This window comes from Macrosteles quadrilineatus, unplaced genomic scaffold (genome assembly GCF_028750875.1).
Source record: "Macrosteles quadrilineatus isolate MER2022 unplaced genomic scaffold, UCM_ALF_1.0 Scaffold_8__2_contigs__length_117827958, whole genome shotgun sequence".
NCBI classification, from domain to species: domain Eukaryota; kingdom Metazoa; phylum Arthropoda; class Insecta; order Hemiptera; family Cicadellidae; genus Macrosteles; species Macrosteles quadrilineatus.
Window position 1 is genome coordinate 44,865,384 of NW_026542601.1, and position 19,785 is coordinate 44,885,168.

General features: G+C 32.9%; 1 protein-coding gene across 1 annotated transcript in view; it reads right to left on the minus strand.

Moving 5' to 3' along the window:
- Positions 1 to 1,771: 1,771 nt before the first annotated feature.
- LOC129000743 (serine/threonine-protein kinase MARK2-like) overlaps positions 1,772 to 19,785 on the minus strand; it is a 148,536-nt gene continuing 130,522 nt past the window's right edge. The window contains exons 17-21 of the mRNA XM_054427723.1: positions 19,249 to 19,365; positions 13,932 to 14,135; positions 4,498 to 4,530; positions 4,004 to 4,112; positions 1,772 to 3,222 (exon numbers count right to left, since the gene is read on the minus strand). Coding sequence (XP_054283698.1) covers positions 3,004 to 3,222; positions 4,004 to 4,112; positions 4,498 to 4,530; positions 13,932 to 14,135; positions 19,249 to 19,365 — 682 coding nt within the window. The 3' untranslated portion in view covers positions 1,772 to 3,003. The remainder of the gene's footprint in view (positions 3,223 to 4,003; positions 4,113 to 4,497; positions 4,531 to 13,931; positions 14,136 to 19,248; positions 19,366 to 19,785) is intronic.

The window sequence follows — 19,785 nt, forward strand, 5'->3', positions numbered from 1 at the left end:
CTCTCAATCCTTGAACCTCAATGGTCTGTTACCCGTGTTGTTATAAGTAAAACAATGCTGATATGGGAAACTTCTAAGAACTGGACTGAAACGGCTAGTCCTTAGAATTGAAAAGTTTTACACAACAACAGCATTGTTTACTTAACATCATAGTTATACTCATAACAACACGGGGAACAGACCAATGAGTTTCAAGGATTGAGACAGAAGAAGTAAAATTTTAATGATTCGAACTTCAACTAATCAGCTGTTCAGGTCAATTTAATTGTTGAGTGGTGCAATTCGTGTTTAGTACAATCATTGACTATTGGATACAGAAGAAGACATCCCATCTATATCGATCAGCTATCGCCAATTTTTTACTATAAAAGAATGTAGTTGTGTGAGCCAGTCACAGATTGCACTAGTGTCTAACACTCTATTTTGTACCTTATTTTTCGTTACTGACATTGATGTTGTTTCGTTGCATCACTGTTGGTGGCAATGAGAGGTTATAAACAAAATATAACCTCTAGTTATGAGTAGTGAATTTTAGTAGTTAAAACAAAACACTATCGTAGGTAAAGTAGAGTATGCAACTCGCGGATTGCGTAAACTACTATTACCTTCCACAGTGTTTTAATTACTGATCACTAGTGTAGACGAAATTTTGTTTCTTCTAATTTAGGTTTATTTTCATCATTCGTGTTTTACTGTTTGGTTATATGACCAAGAGATCAGTTATTGTTTATTATTAGATTGTTTTATTTGGTTAAACAAGGTTTTAAATGACTGAAGTAACAAGAAACAAATTGTAAACAAAACACAAGAACAATTAAATTTTCTTCAGTTGTTCCATAAGGATGAGAAATCTGGAGTATGTTTTATCTATGGACTATGGTACAACCTTGATAACAATACTGTTATGGAGTTTATAAGATAGGACTTATTATCAAGGTTTGCAATAACATGTGACTATGGGTAGCCTAAAATAAATTAACGGGGATTTGGAAATCACACTTGTTATCAAGGGTGACGTTTTCTTTTCATCGGGGTCCCACTATACATAACAAGTTAGATAAAATTAAGATTCTTCCCCAAAATACAACTTTTATTGCCGTACAATGCTAACTTTGCTTAACCTTTTAGATAACATTTCTCTTTGTCCATTTCTACTTAAGAAGTCCAATACCATATACCACATTTAATTATACAAAAACTATAAAAAAGAACACCTAGGTACTTTCTTGCTAGTCTGTAGCAGAAACCATAACACACACAGTATGGCAGCATGTTTATGATGCACCCATCATCATATTCTTTATACAGAGTGTCCCATAAGTAGAATGATTTAGAAATGAATTATATGAGTCAAACTCTCAAAACAAAACTAAAATGGATTTTTATTTGCACAGGCCAGACTAAATGAGGACAAGCTTTCAGGGGGTGCCTAAAAATGGAAATATAAATTCAAATATATTATTCTGTTGAGGAAATATTATTAAGTGAGGAAAAGGAAATCTCTTTAAAAACATGGAAATATTTGGTACTTCACCAATTAAGCAACACTTACATTTAAATTGAAGAAACATGGATTTGAGCCAACAAAAAAGACAAACATTTACAGTCTGCCCTTTTTGAAAATATACACCTATTATAAACATTTACATAGCTTTCTAATTTTTTTTTTATTTATGACCTACCAAATATGGTTGTACACCTGTTCCACAGGATTCCACCTCAGAACTGTCATAAAGCAGATTTATAAGCAAAGGAAAATAAATCATAAACATAAGTTACTTTCAATTTTATTATAAATTTATTTTAATACTACAGTCATACCTTCACCTTCCATCAATTGTGATTTATTAAAAAAGAAATCACAAAATGTGTTTTATTAAAATACCAGAGCTTTAAAAGCTTGGAGTTGATAAGATATTTGTCAAGATGATCCTTCCTAGACAGTTTTACAAATTAAAGCTAAAGCAAAGATAAGCTGAGGTACGTAATATAACAACAGCCCGACGAAAGCATGTGTCCAATGTCAAGCCTTCCACTTCAAGAACTGCATAATTGACAGTCGATTTTGATCTAAATAAGAGATATTATTATGTAAATAAATATTATGTAAGTTTACCAAATACTCTATTGAACACATTTTACATTTTAGAATCAGTGATTTTTGAAGGAAAAATAGATTTAACAAGCGACCCTAACATACAAATCTGTTTAAATACTGACCGGTTTTACTAAACTAGGCTCAATACAATCTCAGACACATCAATTATCTGAATTTTATTGTTGGAGAAATTGGTGTTGGGAAGGAATCTTCAGAAACAAAATGCTTTCTTGTTAGTTTGTGTAATGTCTGCCATTTTACTATCATAAACAGCAATTATTACAAATTTATTTAGGAAAGTAATAAATGTATGTATTGTTAGGTGGGGCCGGGCCTAAGTACATGTCGAGTGTGACCCGGGCCTGGGTAGTCTATATACAGCTTCACCCTCTATTTACAATAAGTATCGTCCATCCCAGGGATAAGTAAATATATTACTTACAACGATATTTTCAAACAATCATTATGATTAAATAAAATTGTACAAAATAAATTTAATCGATAAGTTTACAATAATAATTTAGATAGTATACAATAAATAAATTTATAATCGAATTATTTAATCGCTATTTTGTATTATGATTCGTACGAATACACCTATTTAAATTGTAAAATCTCTAAAAGAAACAGTTATCGACAACCGGTAATACGATTACAAACGAAAACGGGGGCAAGAAAGAAGAGTAAATTAGAACGACTGCTCGTTAGAAGAGCGATCGGAGCTTGTACACAGCTAGGGAAACACAAATACCGAACAAAACAGCGTGCTATTGAGTCCTCCTGCTCAAACACCCAGCTAATCGATAACCGGGCAACAACGATCTTCCACTCGATTGTATATACACGTGACGGTTGTCTGTTCACTCGACAGAGTCCTCGGGAAGGGACGAGTCGACCAGTGGTAGTCACAGCTTCAGCTCGTTGGCAATCTTGGAAGCGATGTTCTTGAAGCCGATGGAAGTGCCAGAGATGCGCTTGAAGCGAACTCCGTTGAGTGAAAGACGCGGCAACTTGCACACCTCTATCTCCCACTGTACCAGTGAGTCAGTGTTGGGGTCTCCGTGGACACACAGCAGCAGGAACCTCTCTCTCTGCTCGTAGTCACAGTTGTTGGCGTCCAGAACCTAGACACAGCATAACTTAGTAATACAATGCTGTTACAGCCGCCATCTTAGCATTAGAGCGTGCCTCTACTCAGTACGCATCCAGCTAAAAAGCGTCATCACTTGTTACTTTATCTGTAGTCTAGTGTTAAATTTCCCAGTAGCCTAAAATAGTTAGTTTCTCAATAAAACCTCTCCTGATGTGTTAAAATTGTTTACCTACGACCGTTTTATAAACTAGCCTTTTCAGTTCAGGTTGTAGAATTGAAAATATTCATTTAACAGCAATGTATTTTTACTTATTAACAACGGACCAATGAGGTTAAAGGATTGAGAGAAAAGAAGTAAAATTGTAATTCTTTGAACTTCAACTTGACTAATCACCTGTTCAGACCAATTTAGAGAGGTTATAAAAAAAAAACATTACCTCTTTAAAAATTTATAGTAGTGTTTGTTTGTTAATTGGAACACTGTCGTAGGTAAAGTAGTGTACGCAACTCATGTTAATAGTCTTAACAACACTCGTAAGTTTTTTTTAAGGTACAAGCCTTACTCGTGGCGTTAACACTATCTTTACATGATTGTTACGTAAACTACTATTTTTTTATAGTTTTGGTTTGTTATTATTTTACTTAAAATAAGTACCAAGTTTTGCCTCTATAATCAATGGTGGGTGCGCAACTTTACAGTAAATTTCAAGAAACATACACTATTCTGTACTCTCACCCCGTTGCGAAGCTTGGGCAGAGCAACTAGTTTTATTAACACTACAACGAAGTGAGTTTGATAAAAGAGTGTGTACCTTTCTAATTTCCGCCATTATTTCGTTGGGATCTCTAGAAGAGGTGGTTTTCATGCTCCACGTGAATCTGAGGGATCGAGGCTTCACCTGATCATCATTGACAGCACTGCTGCAACATTAGATCAGTCGAACATCAAAAATAAAACCAATTCATAACATTTAAAAACTAAATAAAAAATGGCTAGGCCTTTGAAAAAGTTACAAAACAAATAACTTATGTTTGCTTAGAGGTGGCAAAATAAAAAAAGTCAAACAACAATTGATGGTCACATAATTAGCAAATTTTAGAATAAATATTACAAACAAGTGATGTTTGTTGTTAGAGATCTAATTCTTAAGCCTTGCAAGTATTAATATTTAAACATATGTTTTGAAATAGCTTTAGTTTAGAAGATTACGACAATTTTATGTTTTCCAAAACAGTACCGCTCAAAATTTGTCATGCGAATGTGAAAAATAAAATAATGTAATTATACTTGAAAAATAAAACATACCTAACTACAGTTTTGGGGACTGGATCCATAGGTCTGAAAAAAAAACAACAATAAATCAAATAATAAATAATCATGCATTTCCAATCAAATCAAAAAACAAACTTTCAAAAATATAAGATGTATAACAAGGGTAATTGTAAACAAAAGAACACAATTTAAGATACCGCTTTTCTTTTGCATCACAGTTATTTAATTTAAAATGTACAGTTTTTTTTTTTATAAATTATTGTAAACAAATTTTTGTTTTTTAAAAACTAGCAAAAGTTTTAATTCTGTGAATTTCTTTGAATTGGATATTTTGAAAAAAGTAAACACATACCGTTACACATCTGCACATAAAGCAAATGTAAAGACTTTCCTAATTTATGGTGCATATATATTATTGAAACATAAGTGTGTTAGAAAACAAAATGATTATTATCAATTATCAATTAAGATGGGGACTAAAAAATTATTTATAAAACCTAATTGTTTACAAAGTTTAAGAGTTGATTTGATGAAAGTTATTTACCTGCAAAATCACACCGCAAAACACCATTCAATATCGAACTCCAGGGAAAATTTCTAACAATCTTTACCAGATCGAATATAAAAATGAGCACTAGTTATAGGTAGAGGTATAAATTGGAGAAAGGAATATGTTACAACAGCAAGAGGCAAAAATGGTGCCACAAAAGATAAATTAAGTGTTTGCAATAATGGAAATTAATTTGGCTTTTAAATTACTGACCAAGGCATTCAGCTGCTTGCCTTAACAGGCCTTTCCAATGCAATGAAATGAAAAAGAATTATGAAGAAACTTATTCAGTACACCACACCACTGCAAGGCTCCATACATTAACAAATCCAACAATGGACAGTTACATCTTAGTTATGTTGCAAACGCACCTAAATCTAATATTGCAATACATTATTTTGGAAACTCTGACATAAAGCATTTGCTGGATTGCATTACAATTGAAGAAAATTTAACAACATTTAAAAATAAATTAAAAATATCTAGTAGAAAAGCGATATATTTTTATCAGTTATTTTTTTCACCCCACCACAGAATTTAAAATTTATTTCTGTATTTTATTTTTATGAAATCACATTGCCATTTTATTTTTATTAATCTCGATACTAGTAAACACAATTCATTCGTTTTAGATACTGTACTAGTTTAGTTTGTAGTTGATGCCATTCAATGTTCATAAAAATGTGCCTTATAAATTAGGATAATTTGACTTTGAATTCAAATAAAGAGTACAAGTTCCCAATGTTAACCATAAAAGATTCATACTATAGGACAATAAAACTCAAGTTTACATAGATAAATATTTGTATGCCTGATTTTACTGCACATTTGACATGCATACAGGCTGCAATAAATCATACAAATCACTTACAACACAATACAGGATAGTTGCATGATAGTACAAAAAAGGTTATCAACCGAGATGGATTTACAAAAATAAGTTAGGCAGAAAATACAATCACTATAAAAGGGGAACTTCACTGAGGGTACTATTGTATTGCCAAAATGTACAAATATAATATACACTTAAAACGTTACAGATTGAAAATTCATTCAGAGATAAGATGTAATACGGGTTCAATGTCTAATTTTTGGCAGCATATGACACTATAACCCATGCAAAAGGCTAAACTAGGGACATTCAAGTGCGCTTACATTACCTCTAACTGAACAGAAGTTACTCTTCTCTGTAGTAACAAAATAAACTCTATAGAGTCTAATTCAACATAAAACAAACGCAAATAAACTTAAAATAACAGAAAATTCACTACAGTGCTTGGATAGGTCTTGACCATCGATGTGTAATACTCCTGGATAGTGCACTGTGTAGTGGAAAAACAGTCCATGCCCACCATACGAATTGGTGGGATACCGAGGCAGACGCGCCGAATGAACCTCTCAGTTTTACACAAACATACATTCACTCAACCTGCTCTGCTACACTTATTTGTTAACATAAAAATTTCAAATTGATATGTTATTTTTCTGTAAAAGCCAGTGCTTACTACTATGAAGTTAGTTTTAACCTTAACATATTTTTTATAATTTATCCAGGCAAATTAAAACTGTTGATTTTAACAAAAACATTCCTGCAGCAAAGTTTTAGATTAAAGTATGCATTTGATTTTTATTTGAAGCTTTTTTCATACGAAGTTTGCTTGTATAATTTTTAAGCGATTAAAAATAAAAATAGGCATACAATCGCTTGATGCGGCTTTGGCGCTAAGAGCTCAGCCGGCTTGGCATCGGTTTACAGGATTTAGATACTGAGTTTCTGGCATTAAATTATCATTATGTTACATCAAATATGTCATTACATTACGAAGAATGGGTAACTAAATTTACAAGTGAATGCTTATGCATTTTATTGCTTACCGTAGTCTATAGTTAAAATTGGCATAAAATATTTAACAACGTACATAATATATTTTTAAAACATGTTAATCACAGTATGACAAAGAATCATACTGTAATATAAACCAAATGTATATGTTGCAAAGTCTCTCAATAATAATTGGGGCTCACAGCAGCAAATGATGACATGCTTACGTGATCAATTAATTATTGTGATATTTTTTTCTGGCCAATCTATATAAATAAAATTACAGTTTTGCCTGTACATTGCTTAGAATCATGCAGTTTTTGGTTATTTTTACGTTTCATAGCCTAAGAAAGCCGAAACGAGTCTTATCTCAATTTCTGTCTGTCTAATCATTTTTCTGTATTTACTGGATTGGTGAGAGTGTCTTTGGCTATAAAAACATGGCCTCGCTTCTTTGAAAACAAAATAACGAACCATCAAAAACCCAATTTTGTTTGATTTTTGTCAAATTAGACAAAAATGTTTACTATTACATTTTATGAAATAACGATCAGCTGTTTGGATTAGTTCTCACTTCTAGCTGTCACTGATATGTTTACATTAAAAGTTGTTTACAAATACCGCAACCATTTCCCATCATGTTTTGTTAGCACATCCAAACCAAGTGAGATTAAAAACCTTGTGCCTTACTTAACCGGTTTAATTAATCACAAGTGCAACGATTGTTCTTGAGTTTTGATAACCGGGTATATACTGTGAATCAGTGTTGTATTAGTGCTGGGAAACGTACAGTTTTTTAATCACTGTCACCAATAGCTTACAAAAACGGATTCCACTCATTGACAGCGCTTCAAGGACAGTTGTGGAAAGTGCAAAGTAAAAAAAATCACAACTGCAGTGGGTGATCGTGGATGTTGCTGCGATCTTGGAAGATCTTTCTGATTTTGCTGTGATCGTAACAGAGGTTTAACTTACAGTTGTAGCTAAACTCGCTTTTCCAATGTGTCACTTCTGGTTTTTTACTTACTTACATTTCGACAACGATATCGGTACTTTTCCTACTTAGGAAGTAAAACTACAAACGTCCAAAACCCCAGATTTGCGCATTTTTGTCACATTTCCTCCGAATTTTTGCTAGATATATGTACCGATTATCGTTTAGAGATTACGTAATCTTTTAAATAAGAAACCTTTGTTTGGATAAAGGTGGTTTCTTCAAACTGTCAATATGTTAACATTAAAAGTTGCTTACAAATAATGCTATTAATGGGAAATAACTTTGATTTTCGAAAAAAAAAAAAAAAAATTAAAACCAAGGGAGATTAATAACTTTGGTACTGCACCACATCAAGTGAGTTTTTTTTGAGCAAACCATAGTGAGTTTTAAAGCTTTACGTTGTTAACGTTACATGTTTTGTGGACTGTGTATTTATTTATTTATATATTTGCCAACGGATTAACACCTATAATACAGTTTGATTAGAAGGACAGTTTTAATTGGTCGTAAGTACTATAGTTCTTTACTTAAATGTAAACGTTGGTTTTTGCTACTGCTACTTTTCCTTAGAACCGGTGGTAGCAGTAAGAATCATTTTTACGTACAAACACATCACTATTTATTTACAACTTAAGTTATCGTTAGTGCTGCACCTTATTTCTTATTAAATTTAATTGATGTCTTACTGTATAATTATTGCGTTTTCTGTCTGGACTCCAAAATGTTAGTTTAGGCTATGAAAATGATAAAACATTAGTGAAAGATTTTTTTGGCAAACCATCATGAATTTTTAAAGCTTGGCGTTGTTAACGTATAAATGTTTTGTGAACTGTGTATTTATATACTTATTTATATATTTGCCAACAAATTTACACTAATTTTACAGTTTGATTAGGCCTAAAAACGATTATCATAAAATTTGATGACACTATCAAAACTTTCAAATAATTATTTTCTTTGTAATTTGCTTTGGTTAAAGCATAGCAAATCCCCTAATTCAATTCTGTATTTGTGTGTGTTTGTCTGTTGGTAATGCATTAATGTCCTTATTTCTCAGTGTTTCGTGGAAAAGACAAGATCACCTTTGTTAATGAAAATTTCAACCCGAATAAAGTGTGCAGTAGTGAGGTTGAGGTAGTATTTTAACTTTTTAACCAGTGTGAAAAGTAACTTTCAATTACAGGCCTACCTTAGGGCTATGCCTCATAAACCTATAAATCAATTCCTTTTATCATTAGATATAAAATATGGACTAACATGATCGGGTGACATTTAATTGCGAAGCATTCGTTTTGGCTTTTAAACTGTCAGATATTGTATTTGTGAAGGTTTATATGTATTACTATACAGTAATAGTTTTGCCAGCATATCTGGAAAAATGCACACTAAATATGCAAACCAACTCCTGTTCTGAATATAAGATTTCAACTTACTACAAGATTCCCATACGTAGAACGGGCAAACAGCTAGTGTTCAAATATAAATAAATCAAAATTTTCATAATATCACTAAATGTCTTATGAGATTTACTTTTGACACACAGTCTGTAAAGTGTGAGCAAGTACTTAGATTATATCTGCTTATAAAACCTCCTTAAGTTTGTTAAAATAAATTTTACTTGCAATATTTCCACAATACTAACATAGCAATACACTGCGAGAGCGGGCACGACACTCGGCACTAGGGTGAGTCATACCTTTATCCCCACTCCTGGCAGGCACAGTGAGGTAGCGACGGCCCGTTTTCAGAGAATTACTTTAACCTGAGCGCGCAATCCAGGGAGTTATTATACATCAATGGTCTTGAAATGTCAGTAAATTATGAAAATAACTTAAATACTCATTAATGCTTTTCTGATATCAGACTGTAGAAGTTACTATGATTTCGTTTGGGATCAATTTAATATTTTAGGTGAATCAGGAACGATAAGAAATTTGTTGTATCTAGTTAAAAAATCAAAAGACTAAACATAGAAACAATATAGTCTTTGGAATATAATATGCCCATAATTGAAAAAAGTCAAGTTTCTCATATAATGGAATAGGCTAAATTGGAAACTTTTGCAATACAACATTAGTGGTGGACAACAGAACTGGCTATCTGCAGAATTAACTAAAAAGGGGTAAAGACTCAAGAATTTACTATTCCAGAACCCACTAATTTTAGATTGTCAAATGTAGTTGCAACTTAGAACTGACCAACCTGTATTTTCCATTTTTTTAATAGTACAACCCACCATAACCTACTTCAGGAGTCACATTTATAATGATTTAAAAATAGTTTTAACAAGTAAAACACCTAAATAACTAAATTTTTATAAAATACACTTAATGGACATTATTTTATCAATGATCAATAGGCTATAGTTTTGATTATGAAGAGTTTTAGTTTTAATTTAAAATTTAAACAAAACAAACACCCCTTATTATTTTGTTAAGACAAGTTCTCAGGGTACGTCATTTTGAATTGGTGTCCGCTAGTCCTCATGTTAGCCGATTCGGCATTCCCTTTATAGCCTAGTGACATAGTTGGTTTATTAAAGGTATGAACAACAGTCCATAGGCTTGAATTAAGATGAATCATATTTCTTCAAAAAGAGCATGCATTTAAGAATTAATTAATAAAATGTACATCTTAACTAAGACATACAAGTTTCAAGCCATTATAAGGCAGGTTTGTCAGTAATTGAGTCAAAAAGTACAACCTTCTTGACATTCAACAACTGAAGTGACAGCCAAGGATGCTCTGTACATAGTGCAAAGCTGTTAAAAACATGTCTATTCTAAGATAATTGGTAGTTTCTTCAAAGATATTATAGATTCTTTTTTCTTCAGTTATTATTAGTAAATTGATTGACAAAATTTGAGAATAAAACTACATATATATATCAGTAAAACTTTATTAACACTCCTTTGGCGGGCATAGACCAATTACAACATTGACTTAAAGTGAAAATACTTTTATATCCATTTATGAATGAGTAAACTAACGACAGACTGTCAACTTAAAATGATAATAAACCTGGAGAGCCATAGAAATCAAACGCACATTATAAAGATGATCATAAAACTCTTCAAACCACTAAAAATTCATATTCAAATTTAGAATTGTGACTAGTACACAATCAAAATGCAAAAACTAAACAATATGTATCTTCTAATTACAAAACACATACATGCTTTGATTTACATTAAATGAACATTTACACATTGATGGGTTCATGACCTTAATTTTGTCTAATCTATTCTGACACAGCTTCTCTGTTAAAGCTTTTTATTTACAAGTCATTTGGTAACTAAAAGCCGCTTAAACATTTTGATTATTTTGGTTAATAAGATAATACGTTCATAGACTAATTATGTTAAATTTTAAATCGTATCTGGCAAATGCTAATTAGAAGAGTTTGTGCATACAACGCGTTTTAAAATACCTGTGATTCACAAACTATTCTGAACCTATAAAAATATAGTTTTAGAGACGAAGAATAAAACGTCAAAGACAGTCTTTCAAGTTGTATGTCGATTATTGTTTAACAGCGATACCACAAAGCGCTTAAATCGAGTTTTAAATGAGCAAGATGGCCTAGTAGAATTTGTAAGGGAAAACAACTATTAAAATAGTTACATTATATACAAACAAAAAGTTTACCGACGATACACTAGACAATGTACACTTTGGTATAACAATAGTAAACATGGAATATCGTAACGAGACCATGGCAGAACGACAACTGAAGGCGCGGAGTTGCTAAGGCACAATGTCCGACGAGGCACGACTGGCCAAACACCCATGGAATACTAGAGAAACTGCTAGCAAATTAAGGTTAAAGTACAAAATTTACAAAAAAATGTACGAGAAAAGCTATAATAAGAGTATTAATATGATCCGAATACAAAGCTTAACACTAAAAAGATCAATTGCACTATTACGATGACTACAAATTATGTATATTGATAATCAATTGAGTAAATGCTATTGTTAAAAGTAATCCCTTATCATTTCATCATTTTGATTATAAGACTTGGTCATTTTGTCAATCCTTCAATAACAAAGTTGCAGCAGATGACTTAACAATAAAATACACAACACATATAAACTGAGCAAAAATGTGACTAGATTACATATCAAACGACTTGCGAATCAGGAAAATAACTAATGCGTTATTCAAAATTTTAAATCTCACAAAAAACCATTTCATATGCATTCTCATTTATTGAAGTATTTTAAAATGATAAGGGATTATTTACCTTACCTAAAAAGACAAAATAAAATATAAAGAGTTTAATAACTTTTATCAAACTTAAGAATAATAAAAATTGATTTAAAATTTGCAGATTCATAATACATGAATTTAGGAGCAGATGTCCGATAAAATTTAGCTGGCAATTTGTATCAATATTTTTAATTTTTACACAATTTTTTGGTCTAAAAAAACTCCATTACTTATTGAAACAAATCAAATAAATGCCACTTAAACTACCCTGTGATACAAATTTCAACGATATTGATATTAGCAAAAATAAATCAAGAATGTAGAAAAAAAAAAGATTTTATGAGATATTTAATAACAATTTTATTGAAACAAAACAACACATTGAATCCAGTTTGAGTTTAATCAGTGATTTATTAAGCTACAAAACAATATAATTATTTTATTGTAATTACCACACTTATTGAGAATGAAATAAATCAAAGTAAATGATCAAATTCGGTTCATAGCGTACACAATGATATTATTTTAAACAATTCACCTTTTTAAGGAACAGCAGGAAAACACTAATATTAAAGGAACAAACATCTAGATATCGTAAATAATATTTATGGAAAACTATTTCAAGTAAAATTATATTAGTGAACACTCTAGATTACATTTCAGTAAAAAATATGTCCTCAGTCCCTTGTCATTATCTGTTGGCCTTAAAACTAACTTACACTGGACAACTCTACCCCGCTACACTTCCTGTATACAACCAGACCTGTACATAATTACAATTGGAACTATTTATAACAAGAAAATTTAATCCTCTCTTCTCTTCAACGATGTCAGCGAACGTTAAATATATGTACAACTGTTATTCCACATGGTTATCCCGCAGCAAGGTACTTTTCCGATAGAATATTTTCGGTCAAGTAATATCTTGCGGCTGGCTCGGGCGAAGCGTCCTCCTAATTGGCAGTCCTAGGGGCAGGAAAACGCGATTAGACGTGACGCAACGTTCTAGCGTTGACGAGCTAGCAGTGACCGCGGTGTGAAAGCCAATGCTGTCAGGATACGCATGTGGAATACAGCGGGCTCGCGGCGGATGCACAATGCTAACGGTACCAATATAATTTGGGAGACAAAACAATACATTAAGCTTTCACAGTCGAGGTCGCTGCTAATTTCGTGCAACAAATTACATGGACTTAGCTATTGTGCACCCAGTCAACACACACTTTGCCCGGTTACCATCCTCTAACGTGGTCGAGTAGACCTTCCTGTGTGAGTCTACTGTGTTTGGAATAGATTCAAGTGATATTACTTTTAGGTTACGGCAGTTGTATGCACATACAAAATATCTAGTGTCAAATTTCAGGTGAGACTTGAATAAATAATTGCATTTGTCCCTGAAGCAAGAAATTAATATTAATTAAAATGAAAAGTCAAAGTCTAAAGAAGTTTGTCCGTGGAAGACATTTCATAGATACAAAATAAATAAAAATAAAATGAAAGAAATTGAAGTATCTAAAGGAATAAAAACACTTAACACCAAAAGTGCATCACTGGACAAACGAGAAAGTGGAGGACACAACAATGGTGGATTGCAAGCAAAACATCTTCAAAAGTGGTTTACACTAGAACACTGTGGATATATCAAATTAAAATACTGCTGGATAACCTACAAACTGTTTCACAAGCGTATATTTCTTCAGGAACACATGACTTGTCCGGTCAGACGAGTAATAAATAAAAAACGTATATTTTATTACAAATATTCGGTATGAAAAATTAAAGATAAAATTCCAAACAAAATCCATATTAATTATGAGAACGGTGTAAACCACTTTTTGATATACACTAAGACGAGAAACAATGAACAGATAAAACATCGACTTACCGTTTAGAAAACCTAGACGAGAGCTTGGAGAAAAAGGAGGGCCTGGCGTTGGCGTCGTGTGGCGCACCGGTGGGGGAGGGAGTGCCGTAGCCTCGCTGGCGGTTCTGGCCACTGTGGAAGGTACTGCGGGACGGCACATTGCGGGGGAACGGCTGACGATTGGTCTGGGCGGGGGAGGCGGGAGGACCACAACGCACTCCAACACTGAAACATAACAACCCAGCTATCAATCTGTACTGTATACACCATAAGAGCACCTTGAAAATTAAATTTGTAAATTTTTTTAGTTATATTTCTTCCAACAAGCAAACTAGAAATTCATAGGTAATTTCACTCGGAACTGTCTAACTCGACCGACATAAAGGTTTTGGCATCTGTTCAATACTGCTTTTTAGTTTGGATAGTGTAAAACACTAAAACAGTAATTTGGAAAACGTGTTTTGGCAAACATGATGCAATGATGGCTTTAGGCCAGGGTTTTTAAAGATTTTCTGGTGGATAGATTTAATAGCAAGCTTACCTTACTGACAAAAAAAGATGAACATGCACGAATAAACACTTAAACAAATTGAATGTTCGGAGCGTTTAACTTCTTCAGTAGTAGTCTTGGTTCTTGTAGTTTTTTTTATTCTTTAAACAAGAACTAAGACTCTTAAAAATTTATTAGTGCATTATTATCTATATAATATACTCTACTAACAAATAAGGTAATCTTGTTAAGCCTATACACCACAAAATCATTAATTTAGTATAGGGGTCTGCGGGTCAGACTTTTTTGGTTCGGGTCGGGTCGGGTCGGGCCGATAATTTTGGTCCTCGGGTTTCGGGCCAAAATCGGGTCGGGCCAAAAATTATTAATTACCGGATTTTTTATATTTTTTTAACTCCTATCTGTGTTTTTAATATTACTTGAAAATAACATATGGGAAAAAAATGTATTTATGTATATTATTTCATGTTCATAACTTATTTACAGCTTAGAAGTTGCCTCAACTGCAAGAAAGAAGAAAATAATTTTTTTTTATCAAGCCATTCTTTCCCATTTTCATAACTGTTGAAATATCTAAACAGCTATATTACAACAAGTTTGTAATGGAACTTAATATAAAAGGATCATAAACAAATCAATTAACCTTATCACAAGTTTAGGGCCTGTGGACTGGCTTCAAGACTGCAAGCAAGAAGAAAATAAAAATTCTATGTTTCCACCATGCAATATGAATCATTCATTCCCTTCCTCCTAACCTCCTAAGTACAAAAACCTCACACTTACAATAGCATTATTAGTTACATCATCATAAATAAAGAATTATCTATTATTGGCATTAGTAGGCCTACAGCTTTACATAGGAATTATTTTTTATAGGGCCTAAAATAGTAATAGACTAAGCAACATGACAAGTGAAGAACTCATTGAAGAAAAGATATTGTGTAAACTAATTTAGGCACTATAAAACTCTAAAACAGTAAAAATAGCACACATACATTGTTTATGGTATAGTTATAGTAAAGACTGTAAAAATTGCATATCATGTCATAGGTACACAGTTATAGATACACAGTTATAGGCACAGTTATAGGTATTGCAAGAGATCCTAAAACAACTGATTTTAGCTAATAAATTAAAATAATTAAAAATCCATAAACTCAAGTCAAACAATATCACAATTATTAGGTACCCAAAAAGGAACTCTTAATATATAGAAAATTATATTAAATCAAGAGAAAAGAAAGTTAAATGCTAATTTGGCAACATAAGCAGACAACAGAGACATTATAGTGCCCTAATTAGCAACACAACTCAATGTTTTTATACTGTAAGTCAATGTTTTTGAAACCGTAGGGTCTTTTTCTCGGAAGGAAGGGTAGTAGAATGTAAACAAAAAACCATGAATCACTCTCACAGCCAGGCCCGGGGACACTCAAGGTTACAGACCCTCCCCCTCCCCTCCCCTTCACTCTTACACAACCCGAGCCAGGCCCGGGAAACTCAAGGTCATAGACCCTCCCCCTCCCCCGCCCCTATTACACCACCTGGTTGTTCCAATTGCTGACAAAATGCAAGTAACGAAACAAGGAAGTAGAGACAAAAAGATATATTTTCTTTATTCAAAAATATAAAACTGTTACAGATAATTTATAAAGAAATTAATTCATGGTAGTTTGTGTCTTGTAAATATTGTATTGGATCTTAGAAATATCTTTTTTGAAACTCTATCTAACCTAAGAAAAAAATAATTTTACTGATGAAAACTTTCATAAAATAAAATTATAAAATATTTAGGCCTAACCTCTTTGTAGACTTGCTGATACTTGATACTTAAAAAAAAAAATGAAATAGTGACCATACAATGCCTAACCAGACGATCAGAAGTGTTGTTTTGTTTTGTTACTGAATGACAAAAAGGACAATAGGAAAATAAAAGAACAAGATACAGATCTGTACACTATATCAGATATTTCTTTTGTTTATAATTTATTATGTAAATAAAATACTAAAATATATTTTAAACTAGGTATGGAATAAACAATAAATAATTAAAATGGGACCTCTGGAAAAATAGTCTTTCTTTTGACTTCGTTTTCTTTGCACTGTTGAGTCACGGCTTTTGTTTTGTCAGTAGACGACTGGCTCTGGCTAGTGACAGTAAGGCAATTGCTCTGTTGTGTCTTTGTTCTTAAACGTGAGCAAACTTAATATTTAATTCTAATTTTAACATTTTAATTCCTCTGTAATAATATATATAAGAGTGTTTCTTTGAAAATTACTTATTATAACTTTGAAAACAATAATAATTTTTTTTGGCCCGACCCGATCTTGGCCCGAACAAATCTCTGACCCGACCCGGTCTCTCGGGCCTTCCGCTGGCCCGACCCGACCCGAAAAAATCGGGGACCCGCAGACCCCTAATTTAGTAAACAGTAGAAACAAAGTTAATGTATATTCTGATCGTAAAGAAAGATACCCAGTTCCTTAGGATTTAATGTGTAGTTAGTTAGGCTTTCCAATAGAAATGGACGTTAGCTACAAAAAAGATTGTGCCTACTTTTCGGTAAAAACTTTCACAACAAATTTACCTGCTTTATTACAAAACGGTGATACTGACACAAGACTCATCTTTAAAAATTTGCATGTGCCACTAATATTTACAAAAGAAAATCAGGACAGGTTGAAATCAATCGACAAATGCCACATTCACCTAGAGCTAGCGAAACTGCAATCACAAAAAAATACTCACGGGTGTTCCTCGGGTGTACTAAAAAGTAAAAACCATAAAAATCACACAAAAACAACACTTAACCAGCTGATCTGATGTGATTTAGGAAAGGGAGGAACGGAGCAGGGAAGGTTTAGTAATCTCACACTGCTCAAGCATGCAGACTAACTGTCAGCTGATGTCATGAGATGAAATGTTAGGATCGGCAGCCATGCCACTGTTAGTGGGGTTGTGCTTTCATTCCTAACTTTCAATGCACAAGGAGAATCATGTAGAGCTAATAAGTTTAAAGTATATAAGAGAAACTTTCCTTAAACATGATGCACTGTTTGAGTTCTGAATACACTATGAGTTGTTTGAATATTAGATAAAAACTTGCAACACCAGACATACAGACATGCAATAAACACTCGTATTTAAAGAACATTTAAAACAATAAATATCTTTTGAAAAACATTCAAACATGCATCACAACAAAGTAGAAGAACGGATTATTTTCTAATCCACTTTTGTCAATAGTTTGGTTTTGTATTTTATTAATTCTATTAAAATTTAAAGAGTAAAAAAATATTGAACTATATGAAACATTTGAGTAGATGAATTACATGGGAGTAAACAGTACACTTGTACAAACCCAATGCAAATAAACAAAGCGGAAGAGTGACTAATGTGTATTGTTAGTGTGAAATCAGTAGAATAAAAGATAATTAACCTAATGTAGGTTGATATTTTGGTTTTATGGACATTCTTGACATTGACTATATGGTGCTTCCTAACAACATCAAACAATTAGAATAGACGTTAATCTTTGGTACCAACAAGACAATACTTTTCAGTGACTTGAACATGAGATAGTTGGGCATACAATATTTTTAAGTGTGAGTTAGTTGCTTGCTCCCAAAAAATATGTTTGCCATCACTGATTCTGAATTTAATCATTGCCTGTTAGCAAGAGGCGAAACTGAAGACACGTCTAGGGAATTTTATTTTAGTTAGGCCCAGTTTTTTAAAAGACTTCCATTAAATCCCCTAGAATTTCAGCCCTAGTAAAATCCGCGACTTGCGTGATTTCTGTGACTTGTAGACACCTTAACAAGGCTAGGGTTCGGTTGGACAGTTACCTAAAAAATTTGTTAATTGCCACTTGGTTACAATACAAAAACTAGATAAAATCAATCTGACTTCTACAAAACAGTCTCTAGTCAGATAAAACATTCAAAAAGTGAAATGAAAGAAAATCATTACAAACAACAGCAAATGAACGAGTGAATGTGATGGATGATTCATGCATTAGTGCCGCACACCAAGCACAAACTGTGTGAGCCGGGTGATCTCAGAACCTACTTTGCTTCCTTGCCGAGTCTCTAACATAGCCACTGGTCGATCAAATACCAAACTAGTCATCAGCAAAATCATAAACGGAACAAACAAAAATTAAAGCACTCTAAATGAGAGTACGATGAGAATCAGAGCTTGCTAATAGGAAATGAAAAGTTAATTGATAAATATGTTTGTGAATGTTAAGATAGGTATCGAACATATTAGTAGCTTATCTAGTTCAGTGTTGATAAAACTGAATATGAAGTGTACTAGTCCAATTAAAAATATTTCTGTTGAAGTATTAGTTACATCTTGATTGATATTATTTTCAAAACATTTCATCCACAATTCTGGAACTGTGAGTCAATATGAGAATACAATTTGCAGTTCACTGATAATGATAATACCTAGGGATTTATACATTTCTTCAACAAAGTAAAATTAATACAATACTCGATGAAACAATTTTGGAAAGAAAAGAAATAAGGAGTATGCAAATCGATAACCAATGTTGATATTTGAGGAACCACTAAAATGTTTTGGCTGGCCTTCTATTTTAATAATTGAAAGTTATTTCACAGTTTCTCAATCTATAGGATAAGTAATAAATCCACAAAAATGTAAAATAGATCAAATACAATTTTACGCGATAGGAACGATTTAAAAAAAAGGAGGCTGCACTTATTGTAACTAAACATTTACTCTCAGCAAAACACTACTTCTACAGATAGTAGGCAGCGAAGTAAAGTGTAGGTGTCTGAGACGTTAGGACAGGGTACCTTTGTCGGAGAGGATCTAGAGAGGGTTCTAGTTCATGAGTGGGCCGTCCAGACGAGGTGGATATAGACGCAGACTTGATGTGACCCTTGCCTGCGCGACTGTCCACGGTCACCACACTGCAGCAACCCAACAACCTAACTTATAGTCCTTCGGTAACGACGGCTTGGGTGGATATACGAGGGCTATTCAATTAGTAAGGAACGTTTCCGTTAAGACACGTGGCTAGGCACGTACAGACATGTTCTCTTCTTTAGTAATTGTCCAGCCGTCACAACAGAAGTGTCGTAATATTATTGCAATATTCAAGTTGAAAAAGTTTGCTGTAGAAAATCTTGTTAGTTGTGAGGTTTGATCTGTAATTGGTTTATGTTGGCAAAACCTAAATAAATTATCGTCGGGTATTTATGAAGTGCACAGAAACAACACAAAAATTTATTTTAGTCCAGAAATGGTGCATTCAGTTTAAAAATGGCCGAACTTAAGTGGACGTCCAAATTTTGTTATTGTCACTCGTTCAAATGGGAGATTTTACCTCA